General features: G+C 41.4%; 1 protein-coding gene across 1 annotated transcript; it reads left to right on the top strand.

The window, feature by feature from the left end:
• The first annotated feature begins 7,521 nt into the window (after nt 1–7,521).
• On the top strand, nt 7,522–9,180 carry LOC143480848 (antimicrobial peptide NK-lysin-like). The gene is made up of 5 exons (XM_076978708.1): nt 7,522–7,878; nt 8,240–8,304; nt 8,561–8,698; nt 8,775–8,937; nt 9,028–9,180. The coding sequence occupies exons 1-4, from the start codon at nt 7,836–7,838 to the stop codon at nt 8,931–8,933; spliced, it is 405 nt and encodes a 134-aa protein (XP_076834823.1). The 5' UTR covers nt 7,522–7,835; the 3' UTR covers nt 8,934–8,937; nt 9,028–9,180.
• Nucleotides 9,181–11,172: the final 1,992 nt, after the last annotated feature.

Here is an 11,172-nt window from a genome sequence, read left to right as displayed (position 1 = left end):
GTAATTGCTGCTAAGGGAGCATTCTTTGACGAAAGCAAAGTTTAAAGTAGAAAATTATTTCAAATAAAAAAAAAACATTATTTCTACCTTGTCAATGTCTGGACTATATTTCTATTCATTTTGCAACTCATTTGATAAAAAAAGTATGAGATTTCAGGGAAAACACTAAATTGTGACCCCAAACTTTTGAATGGTAGTGTATGTGGCCCTGATGATGAAACTAAGCCTGTTAGCCTCCATGCTCCACAGCTCATTCCATATTATTCTCCTCATCTCAACCCTCTCCCACCTCATCCATTGGCCTTGCTGTGCTTGGGCAACTGCTTTGGCACACCTAGCTGCTTCCTCCTGATGGCGAACCTCCTCCACTACCATGTGACGTTGTTCGCTTTGATAGACCATTTGCCATGTGGGTGTTGTTGCTTGCATGCCAAGACCACTACTGCCATGCTGGACATGTCCTACTATATCCCGGTGCCTGAGGGTGGCCTTTGCCACTGCTACTGCTACTGATGGTTTCTATTTCCTCCCTGTTGCAAGTGTTGAAGCCGCACCTCTGACAAGTGGATCCCGGGATTCAGTGAGGGTCATTTCCAGCCTAGCTTTGGCACACTTATTTTCCTCCACAAGGCTTGGGACTGGGAGGGAGAGGGCTCCATTACCATACAGGCCTATGCTCCTAAAGCATTTGGGCAGTCCAAGCCACTTCCTCGCCTGCGTATTCACCAGCCTCTTCAGCCGGTTGGCATGGGATAAAGTGACCTCGTAGAGTCAAGGATTCAAAGCTTTATTGTCATATGCACAGTAAGGAGCAAGCTTCCCTGTACAATGAAATTCCTACTTTACTGTCCGCCCTGGATGTAATAATGTAAATAAATAAGAAATAAAAAGAATAGAAGAATACAAGAATTATGGAAATATAAAAACAAACATACTTTCAAGAAATACAAAATACAAATATAAAATTATTTACAATGTGCAATGGTTGGAATGGTAGTGCAATACAGTACAGTAGAGATGCTGCAGAATTTGCTGGGTTTGATGGCTATCTGTGCCCCTCGAATGTTTCTCTGGAGTTTATCCAGTAGGTGTTTGGTGCATGCGGCTGTTGTTGTTATTGTTGTCATGTCATCCATATAAGCCCTGATCGGAGGAAGACTGTAGACAAGTAGCTGCCCGTTCTTCAATCGTTCCCCTCCGACCAGGCCCGTCGCGATGGGGCAGGCAAACCAGGCAATTGCTTGGGGCCCCAAGCTGGCCTGGGGCCCCCAGACAACAACAGGTTAAGAATTAAATGCAGCGACAAACTGTGTGAGCCCCCCTTTACATTCTCAAAGTCATGAGCAATGACACTGTTCTCAGAATCCCCCTCAAGGGGCCCCTCCCACCAGCTGCTTAAGGCAGGCAGACACTGTCCTGGCAGACAGCCAAGTTTTAGGAACACCGGCAAATATGAAACTTAACCATGAAGCGAATTTATCCATCAGGAAGCCAAAAGAGAAAACAAAAGAAGGAAGAGGAACACAAAAAACTAGTGGTGGGCCGTTAACGGCGTTCGTTAATTTGATACTCTTATCGGGCGATATAAAAATTATCGCCGTTAATATATCTACTAAATGGGTAAGCAAACTATGATGACTTTCAACTTGACAGTTTAGCTCGGCTGTATTCCTAACCAAATTGCACAGTAGGGGCGAGAACGAGTTTTCAAACCTGTGAATTAAAAATCGTACGTGTGTTTACATGGATGCAGCCACGAAGTCGCCAGGTTTGCTTCATGGAAAATTCATTTTTAGGAACGTAAAATATTACCGGAGCGGAGCTCGGAGCGGTCGTTTTCTGCATGGTCCTAGCGCTAGATTCGTCGCTATTTAAATATTTATTTTTAACCGTTAAAACTTCAGAGGACCAAACCGGCTTTTGAAAAAGTCCCCCCCAAATTATGTCCGTGAGATTAAATGTACTAAATGTTGGCTTACATTTCAAATATCATGTTTAGCTGAATAAACATGTTATCAACCCCTTTTAATATACAGTATGTAGGCTTACAAATTCATGTTTAACTGAATAAACCGTTGAACACAAGTAGCCTACATTTAATTGAGCATGTTTTTTTTTTCTTCAAGTATCAAAGTAGAACAGCTTCCTCAAGCAGTCATTGATGCATTTTGGAAACAGGAGATGAGCCCCTGGTCTAATGCACCCTCTGTATTAAGAAATCCTATCTCAAAAACTGACTTTTAGTCATTACTTGGGTAGCACGCATATGAGCCATTTTAATATAGATTAATCTAGATTAATTTCAAGATTTCAGTGAGATTAATCTAGATTTAAAAAATTAATCTATGCCCACCCCTAAAAAAAACACAAGACAGTGGTAAGTGATGATTTACACTGGATAAATTAGGCCTACCTGTACAAATGGTGTAATTTAGCAGCAGGTAGGCTAAAAACAATATATACGTCCCGGGTAATCCCATACTTAAATCTGCTATGTTCAGCTACAAGTAGTAAATTTGTAAAGTAGTTAGTTTGAGGTGTATATGCTGTGGTTCTTGAAGGTGGACTGCGGCCAGATATGTTTTTTTTTTTGGCCGGAGGGGGGTTTGGGCATGAGATTTCTGGTGTGGAGGTTGGGGGGGCCCCGGTTGGTGTCTTTGCTTGGGGCCCCCAAATACCTTGAAACGGCACTGCCTCCGACCACCTATCGTGATGCTCGGATGATGAGTTCCATTGCTATAGTAAATGCCAGTGGGGAAATGGTACAGCCCGCCATAATGCCAACCTCAAGGTGCTGCCAGGCAGCTGTTCTATCATGCGCTGTTACACAAAACTGAAGGTCCTTACTGAAGGCAGTAAGCTTTAACCAGCATTGGCAAGATCTAGGAAGAACACATACAGGCCTTTCTTCTTCTTCCTCACCATTTGTATCTGGTACCAGATGACATTTGTGTGTTCCAGACAGCCTGAGAATCCATTTATCCCTGCTTTCTGCACTGAGGTGTCAACAAAGTTGTTCTTCTGCAGAAAAGCTGAGAGCCTCTGAGCCACAATACTGAATAATATCTTCCCTTCCGCATTCAAGAGACTGATCTGGTGGAATTGTTCAATGGTTGAGGAGTTCTTCTCTTTGGGAATCAGGATCCCTCCCGCCCTTCGCCATGCCTTTGGTATAATTCCTTTTTCCCATGCCAATCTCATCAGCTTCCAGAGGTACCTCAAGACTCCCGGTGTGTTCTTATAGAGCCTATATGGAACGCCATTGGGCCCAGGGGCTAATGCTGCTCTTGCCCGCTTTACTGCGCTCTCAATTTCACTCCATGTAGTGGGCCTTGTTTCCATCTGGTGTTCCGCCTGTTGGATTGGTGGCATGCTGGCACCTGGAATGCTGGCTGGCACGTGCCTCTAATTGTCAGAGGAGGTCTTCCTCAGGTGCTCCTCCAGTTCCCTTATGGGTGCTTTGAGGGTTCCAGATTTTTCTTTGAAAAATAGGATTTTCACGAACTTGTAGGGATCTCTGTAGAAGGCACTCCTCGTTCTCTCCTTCTTCTTGCGCTGCTTTCTCAGATATTCAGCTCTTCTCAGCGTTGCCAGGTGCTGCTTGATGTCACCTTGGAGTGCCTCAAGTCCTTTCTTCTCCTCTTCCGCTGCCTTCTTCCACTGTTTTCTCAGACACCTTCTTTCCTTCACAAGCCTTTCAATCTCTCTTTGCCTCCTGGACTTGGCATGAGGTGGTTCCTTCGGTACCTTATGACGCTTGCTTTTCAACCCAAATCTCTCTGCCCCATACCTGTAGATGATTTCCCCAATCTTGTCCAGTTTCTTCTCTACACCTCCTTTAAGCCCCTCTAGGAGATGGACTAAGTCTATGTTGATGGTTTCCCACTCCTTTTTCGGAGATCTAGATTGGTCACATTCCTGTCATTTGTCTGGTGTAGGTGTACTGTATAAACTGTGATTATCAGATTAGCAAGACAGCAGCCTTAGCAAGGCAGCAAATACTTTAGGAAAAGAGGTGAGGAGTACCTCAAAGTACCTACTTTACATTTATTATCTTAACATTTAACATACAAATAAATACCTGACTAACGCCTAGCAAACTAACTATGTTCCATTCATTAGATCTATGTGAATTAATATTTACTCATACAGGTTGGACTAAGCCAACTGCATGTTTGCTCATGGCGGCACCAGAGCTAGTCTAAAGCTTATTCAAAACCTCACCATGAGAACTCAAGACTAGTGGTAGAGAACATTCTGAGACCCACTTCTGGTGTGAACTGTGGTCTATGCAGATTAAGAGGGTGAGAGAGCTATTTAAGTTCCATCTTTATCAGCCTTTATTTCGGCCAGCATGCTTCAAAACATCCTCATTGCTCTTGTACTCACTGGTAAGACCTATGTTAATCTTGTAAGATGTGTTTATCCTTCTATTTTTCTAAACAGAATCAATGCCAACTTTTCAGTTTACAAATTCAATCAATCATTCAAATTTTATTTATATAGCACTTTTTACAACAGTTGTTGTCACAAAGCAGCTTTACAAGTGTCCGAGTCCAAGCCCCCAGTGAGTGTCACCAAGGGTGACAGTGGCAAGGAAAAACTCCCTAAGGGCATGAGGAAGAAACATTGAGAGGAACCAAGACTCAGGGAAGGAACCCATCCTCCTCTGGCCGACGCCGGTCACCATGACAACAATTTAAAGAGAGAAAAACTAAGAAAAGATGTTAGGGATAAATAAAGTTAATCTTGGTGTGTATTTATATTGATGAGTTATTTATGTAATTCCTGTTCAGTCCCAAACGTCTTCATGGTTGGTAATGTTATACATGAGTCCTTTATGTAACATAGGTAACATAGACTTGGGAGCATTTTGAGACATTGGCATCCATCCACTGCACTGTAGACAAACTTGAGTGACCACATGCAGTGACTGGATGCAGTGCTAAATGCTGTTTAATCTAAACTATTTGATGCATCTGGCAGCTGCCTTTACCCAGAGCAACTCAGAAATGTCCATAATGCATTAGGTAAGAAGAAAGCCAGTAGTGTTGCTCTAATAAACACATTTAGCATCAAGAACAACTGTCTGTCTTGTACTTTCTTCCCATTGACGTACAAGATATATGCTCATATTGCCAGTAGGCAGAACACAAGAAGGAGGTTGCAGCAAGTGTTACCCCTTACGCACTGTGCTCCATCACTAAAAAAGAAAACACATTCCAATCAGATAGGACGGAGCTAGCAAAGAGCATCATGACCTTCATCATCACAGTCTGCTACTTGCACATATGAAAACTGGAGATAGGACAGAAGGTGAAGGCTTTGATGGCTTTTGTGGTTTGTTTGATTTCAGCATATCCAGTCTCAGATACATACAAATTAGCATCTTAAATGATCTAAGGCTCAGTCACACAAGACTCTTCTAATTGCAGCCCAAATTTAGATCCCAGCTGTGCTGTATGACTACAGGCCTATGAGAGTGTGTACAGAATGTGTGCATAACAGAGATACTCGTACAGATGTATTATATTTTATCATAGAATTTTACATCAACAGAGAGCAGAACCATCCAAGTGGTTTCAGCCAGCTGGTTGTGTTAAAATAAAAGGTTTTTAAAGAACAGACTTCTAGATCATTCTTCTTACTTTTCCCCACCCACATTGTCTAAAACCGTATGTGGTGCTAAGCAGTGAGGCTCAACCGCACGTGGAAATAAACCACTATGGGGTCGTGTTATTCAGCATGCGTCATGAATACTAGCAGGTGAATTTGAGTCATTAGCACTCTGAGTGAACACTTATTGTACAGTCCTAGTCCATACTTTGGATTTCTTGTTTGATCAAAACATTTAGCCGATGTGTGTTGTGCGGCATCTGCATTAAATGACCTCTGAATAGTTAACCAAAAAAAAAAAAAACAACCTCATGACCCCTCATGAACAGAGCCAATTGTGTCCATGTCCACTCCAATGATTTACACTGGCCACTCAGGTACAGAAGCTTAAAATACCATATACACCACACTCCCCATTTGTCACATCCAAACCCCCATTATAAACATAAAACCATAACACACTAGTGACCTCACTCAGTTTCACAGAGTATATAACATGTGCAGCACTGGCTCTACTAAACACAAACCATTCAAACACACACCTTGTGGGGCCAACTCACCAATAAATTAAAACCAAGGAACTAAACAATGACTAAACCTGCAAAAGGTACAAACAAAGTAGAAACAGGGGCTTGATCATATTACCTGAGGGGGCTTCTACTCCCTCCACAATGTAGAACTCCCACAACTACCTACAGCTTCCACCACTATAAAATAACCATATACAACATGTGAGCAAAGTGACTGCATCATACATACTGAATTTCAGGAACTGCGTAAAAACTCCCACAACTGTGGATAAACAATAGTGTAGAATTAAGATGAACTAGTGTCCTTCGCAGCAATTTAGGAATGGCATAAATACAAAGTTCTTCAGTCGTCCTCTCCAGCATATCAGACTACCCACCGTGAATCATTCACTCAACTTGGTCAAAGTGGCTGTTTCACCCACCACAGCCAATCACTCTTTCTACAACTCATCTGGGCTATTGACTTGGGCCTAGAGCTGTTGAGAGAAGGCAGCATCAATTCCATTCACTTCAATGGGCCATTTTTTGTTTATTTATACTTGTTAATTTTTTAATAAAACATTTTTTAAGTCTAGAACTCCTCTTTGGTTCAGAAGAAACAAACAGGATCTGCAACGTCCATGAGCAGCTCAGACAGGGAATTCTAATCCAAGCCCTTATGACCTTAATGAGAACACACACACCTTCTCTAAATTCAGTACGTGAGTGTGATTTTTGTGCCTAAATACAACACTGCTACCAAGTTCTTTAGGCAATTTTACAGTGTGAATCAGCATGAAAAGATTGCAACACAGTTAAACTATACTCACCGGCCACTTTATTAGGTATACCTGCCCAACTGCTCAAACGCAAATGTCGAATCAGCCAATCACATGGCAGCAACTCAATACATTTAGGCATGTAGACATGTCCAAGACAATCTGCTGCAGTTCAAACCAAGCATTAGAACGGGGAAGAAAGGTGATTTAAGTGACTTTGAACGTTGCATGGTTGCTGGTGCCAGATGGGCTGGTCTGAGTATTTCAGAAACTGCGGATCTACTGGGATTTTCACGCACAACCATCTCTAGGGTTTACAGAGAATGGTCAGAAAAAGAGAAAATATCCAGTGACCAGCAGTTCTGTGGGCACAAATGCCTTGTTGATGCCAGTGGTCAGAGGAGAATGGCCAGACTGGTTCGAGCTGATAGAACAGCTACAGTAACTCAAATAACCAGTCGTTATAACCGAGGCATGCAGAAGAGCATCTCTGAACGCACAACACGTCGAACCTTGAGGTGGACGGGCTACAGCAGCAGAAGACCACACCGGGTGTACTAATAAAGGTGTACCTAATAAAGTGGCCGGTGAGTGTATGAATGTGTGAATTCTGTACGTAGCATTCGTACTATGGTGGTGGTAGTGTTACATCTCAAATTTTACATGTCTACATGGTCTATATGTTCTTATAAACCACACCTTGGCACCCACTTCTGTTGTGAACTGAGGTATATGTAGATTAAGGCAAGGCAAGGCAAGGCAAGGCAAGTTTATTTATATAGCACCTTTCATACACAATGGTCATTCAAAGTGCTTTACAAATGATTAAGTGGGTTAGGGAACTATTTAAGAGGCCCATGAGATAGCGAAGGTGCTCATTTCAGTCAGGCATCAAGAATTCAAGTATCTTTCTCAGCTTTTGTCAACCAGCATGCTTCAAAACATCCTCATTGCTCTTATACTCACAGGCTCAGGTAAGACCCACATTAATCCCACTCATCTTGTAAGATATGTAGTTATCCTTCTATTTTACAAAACGGAATCAAGGCCAACTTTTGACTATACAAATTCAGTGCTAAATGCTGTTTAATGTAAAATGTTTTGATGCATCTATCAAATGCCTTTACCCAGAGCAACTCAGAAATTGTTACAGAGGTAGGTGAGTGTAGTGTTGGGTGTCTTGCCCAAGGACGTTTGTTGGTATAACATAGAGCACTTGCCCAGACAGGGAGTGAACCCTGGTCCCCCATAGGAGAGACAGCATTTTAACATAGTGACGGTCTGACCTGGTTCTATGGTTGTGCAGCGTATTGTCAACACTCCTTTGCTCTTCAGCCTGGGCGATGCACTTGGAATATCTGAATGTTGACATTGCTGAGGATGAACTCCATGAGAATTTGGTACGTCAATCACCCCATCCAACTCTCTATTTTCCCCAGCTACATTATTATAGCATAGATGTCATCAGTTAATCCATATACCCACAAGATGAACCATGGGGGTACAGTATGTTCTCTGTAGTGGTAGAATATACTACACAGGGTCACACGGGCTTCCTCAGGGAATTAACTTCTATCAGTTTCAGTTACAACATGCAAGTACAGCTGCCTTATGTAACCTGTTTTCAGTTGTGATGGCTGTTATCTTGTTGCTTAGGACGTTTTGGCCAGATCTCATGGTTCCCTCAATAAGACGGACTTGCTGACCCTTGAGGCATTGTTTCCAGGGTCCTGCTGGGCATGTAAATGGGTCGTAACAACACTTAAAAGACAGCTTGGGTCCAAAGCAAATGCGGTGAGTGGTCGCACTTCCGTCCGGACCACAAAGTAACTTGTATTGTGATAATATGCTCATTTCTGTTTTACCACAGGATACTATTAAAATTGGACTGAGCCAAATCTGTAATCAGATTGGCCTCCTGAAGTCTGTGTGTTTGCAACTGGTTTCCCAATACACTGATGTTTTAATTGAGGAACTTTCTACCACTGATGGTCCAGGAACTGTCTGTGCTAATATTGGCATCTGCTAATGAGGTACAAAAACATTTTTAACTAAAATTCTTGGTAATGCAGTTTATAAATGCTCAATGCCTTTCAAATGTAAATTGTATTTAAATATTACAGGTGAAATCTCATGCTGGAATTCATCCAAGTTTCCACAAACCTGCATCTGAAGTTCTAAGTACACAACTGCATTAAACAACTCAGGCACATCTTTAAAATAGAGAATGTGTATTATGTAAGAACAAAGCTAGTAGTTGTGCTTTAATAAACACATTTAGCATCAAGAACAACTGTCTGTCTCGTACATTCTAAAATACTAAAAAAGAAAACACATTCCAGTCAGATAGGACGGAGCTAGCAAAGAGCATCATGACCTTCATCATCACAGTCTGCTACTTGCACATATGAAAACTGGAGATAGGACAGAAGGTGAAGGCTTTGATGGCTTTTGTGGTTTGTTTGATTTCAGCATATCCAGTCTCAGATACATACAAATTAGCATCTTAAATGATCTAAGGCTCAGTCACACAAGACTCTTCTAATTGCAGCCCAAGTTTAGATCCCAGCTGTGCTGTATGACTACAGGCCTATGAGATTGTGATCAGTGTTGCACTCTGGGTGGAGTAGATTAACACCCCCCCCCCCCCTCATTACAACCTCTAAAGACACATGTTGATGTGATTGATGTTTAGGTTTAAGTTAAAATCTTCACCCTCCCTGATTGGTGCTGCATGCTGACATCAACATGGCTTACCTTCATTTGTACTTTACACTTAATATTCACATCAATATTTCACAGTTTTGAATGCATATTCTGCATTTGACTCCCCACCCTCCAACCCACCCACCACCTCCTCCACCCTCCCCCCTCCTCCACTCACCCACTTTGTCTGAAACCTTCTGTGGTGTTAGTGGTGTCAGCATGTGTTATAAAAACATGAGAACGTGCTTCACTCGCTTCACTAGTCGGTGTATTTGAGTCACAGGCTCTCTGAGCGACACCTTCTATTAAATTCAAGCTCTGTGCTGCAGAGAACACACATATGAGTCTCACTGTGGGTGCTAACATTCTCCTCTCATCATACCAGAGTCCTATGGACTCCTCAGTTGAATGTAATAATAATAATAATAATTATTATTATTATTTTATAGCACCTTTCATACATACATGCAACTCAAAGTGCCTTATAGAATAAATAGAAAAAACATTAAAAGGAAGCAAAGATAAGAAGACAAAAAGAAAATATTAAAAGAAATTAAAGATAAAAAGGAAACAACATAAAATAATGTAATAAAGTAAATAAGATGGCAAAACTATTAAAATAATAGAATATACATAAAATGTAACTAAATAAAATAATGTAATAAAGGAAATATTTAAAAAAACTATTAAAATCATTAGAACAGAGTTAGAGTTTCTTAACTAAAAGCAGATCTAAACAGGAAGGTTTTGAGACAGCAGTAACAACTGTAATGCCTGACGATAATTTGGATTGTTGTAATTGTCAACTAGTAAAACTCAAACCTGCTTCCGTGTGTAGTTACACTAGGACTGGAGACCTGGACCGGCCCATATGAAGGTCATCCTACATGAGTGACATATATACATGATTATACTTGATCCTTGATCAGAGAAGGATCAGTAGTATGTTCAATGCATTTGAAAACAGCCATTATGAACCTCTATATAAACCTAGGCTTTGCCCATAGATACCCACAGCACTCTGAACAGGGCTGAAACAGTGCTGAGATTTTTCCATCTTTCCTTCAGGCTGGAAGAGTTTAGTCCAGTTTCCATGGAGTCTTCCTCTACAAAGCAAATATTTACAGCATAAATATCAGTTCATTTGATCTGAAAGCAACAGTTAACTCTGTATAACTCTATATATAAAACCAATGCTAACTGTATTGCATGTTAAGTCAGTGCATGTCAAACTAGTGCCATATGTGGAGATGTGCTGTTTGACTCCTCCACACTGCTGTGCTGCTGGCTACACACCACCTTCACACCATTTAACTGCTGGCCATATGACGTTCTCTGCTTTGTATGGGCAGAAATAAGTACATTTATAACCTGGTTGTGGTTTTTCTATATATATATGATAAACTCTCTATGAAACAAGTGCTTGATGACTTAGAAGACCGGAAGAGAGCAATCTGTTCAAATATGGTGGAATCCCCCTCCAGAATCATGCGTTGAACAGAGAAGAAGCGTGTGAAGCCCTAAACAAATCACTTAGCTGACATCCAAAGTTTGTTCACTTC

The sequence above is a fragment of the Brachyhypopomus gauderio genome, chromosome 17 (assembly GCF_052324685.1).
Source record: "Brachyhypopomus gauderio isolate BG-103 chromosome 17, BGAUD_0.2, whole genome shotgun sequence".
In the NCBI taxonomy this organism is placed as follows: Eukaryota; Metazoa; Chordata; class Actinopteri; order Gymnotiformes; family Hypopomidae; genus Brachyhypopomus; species Brachyhypopomus gauderio.
This window is presented reverse-complemented; position numbering and strand designations above follow the sequence as displayed.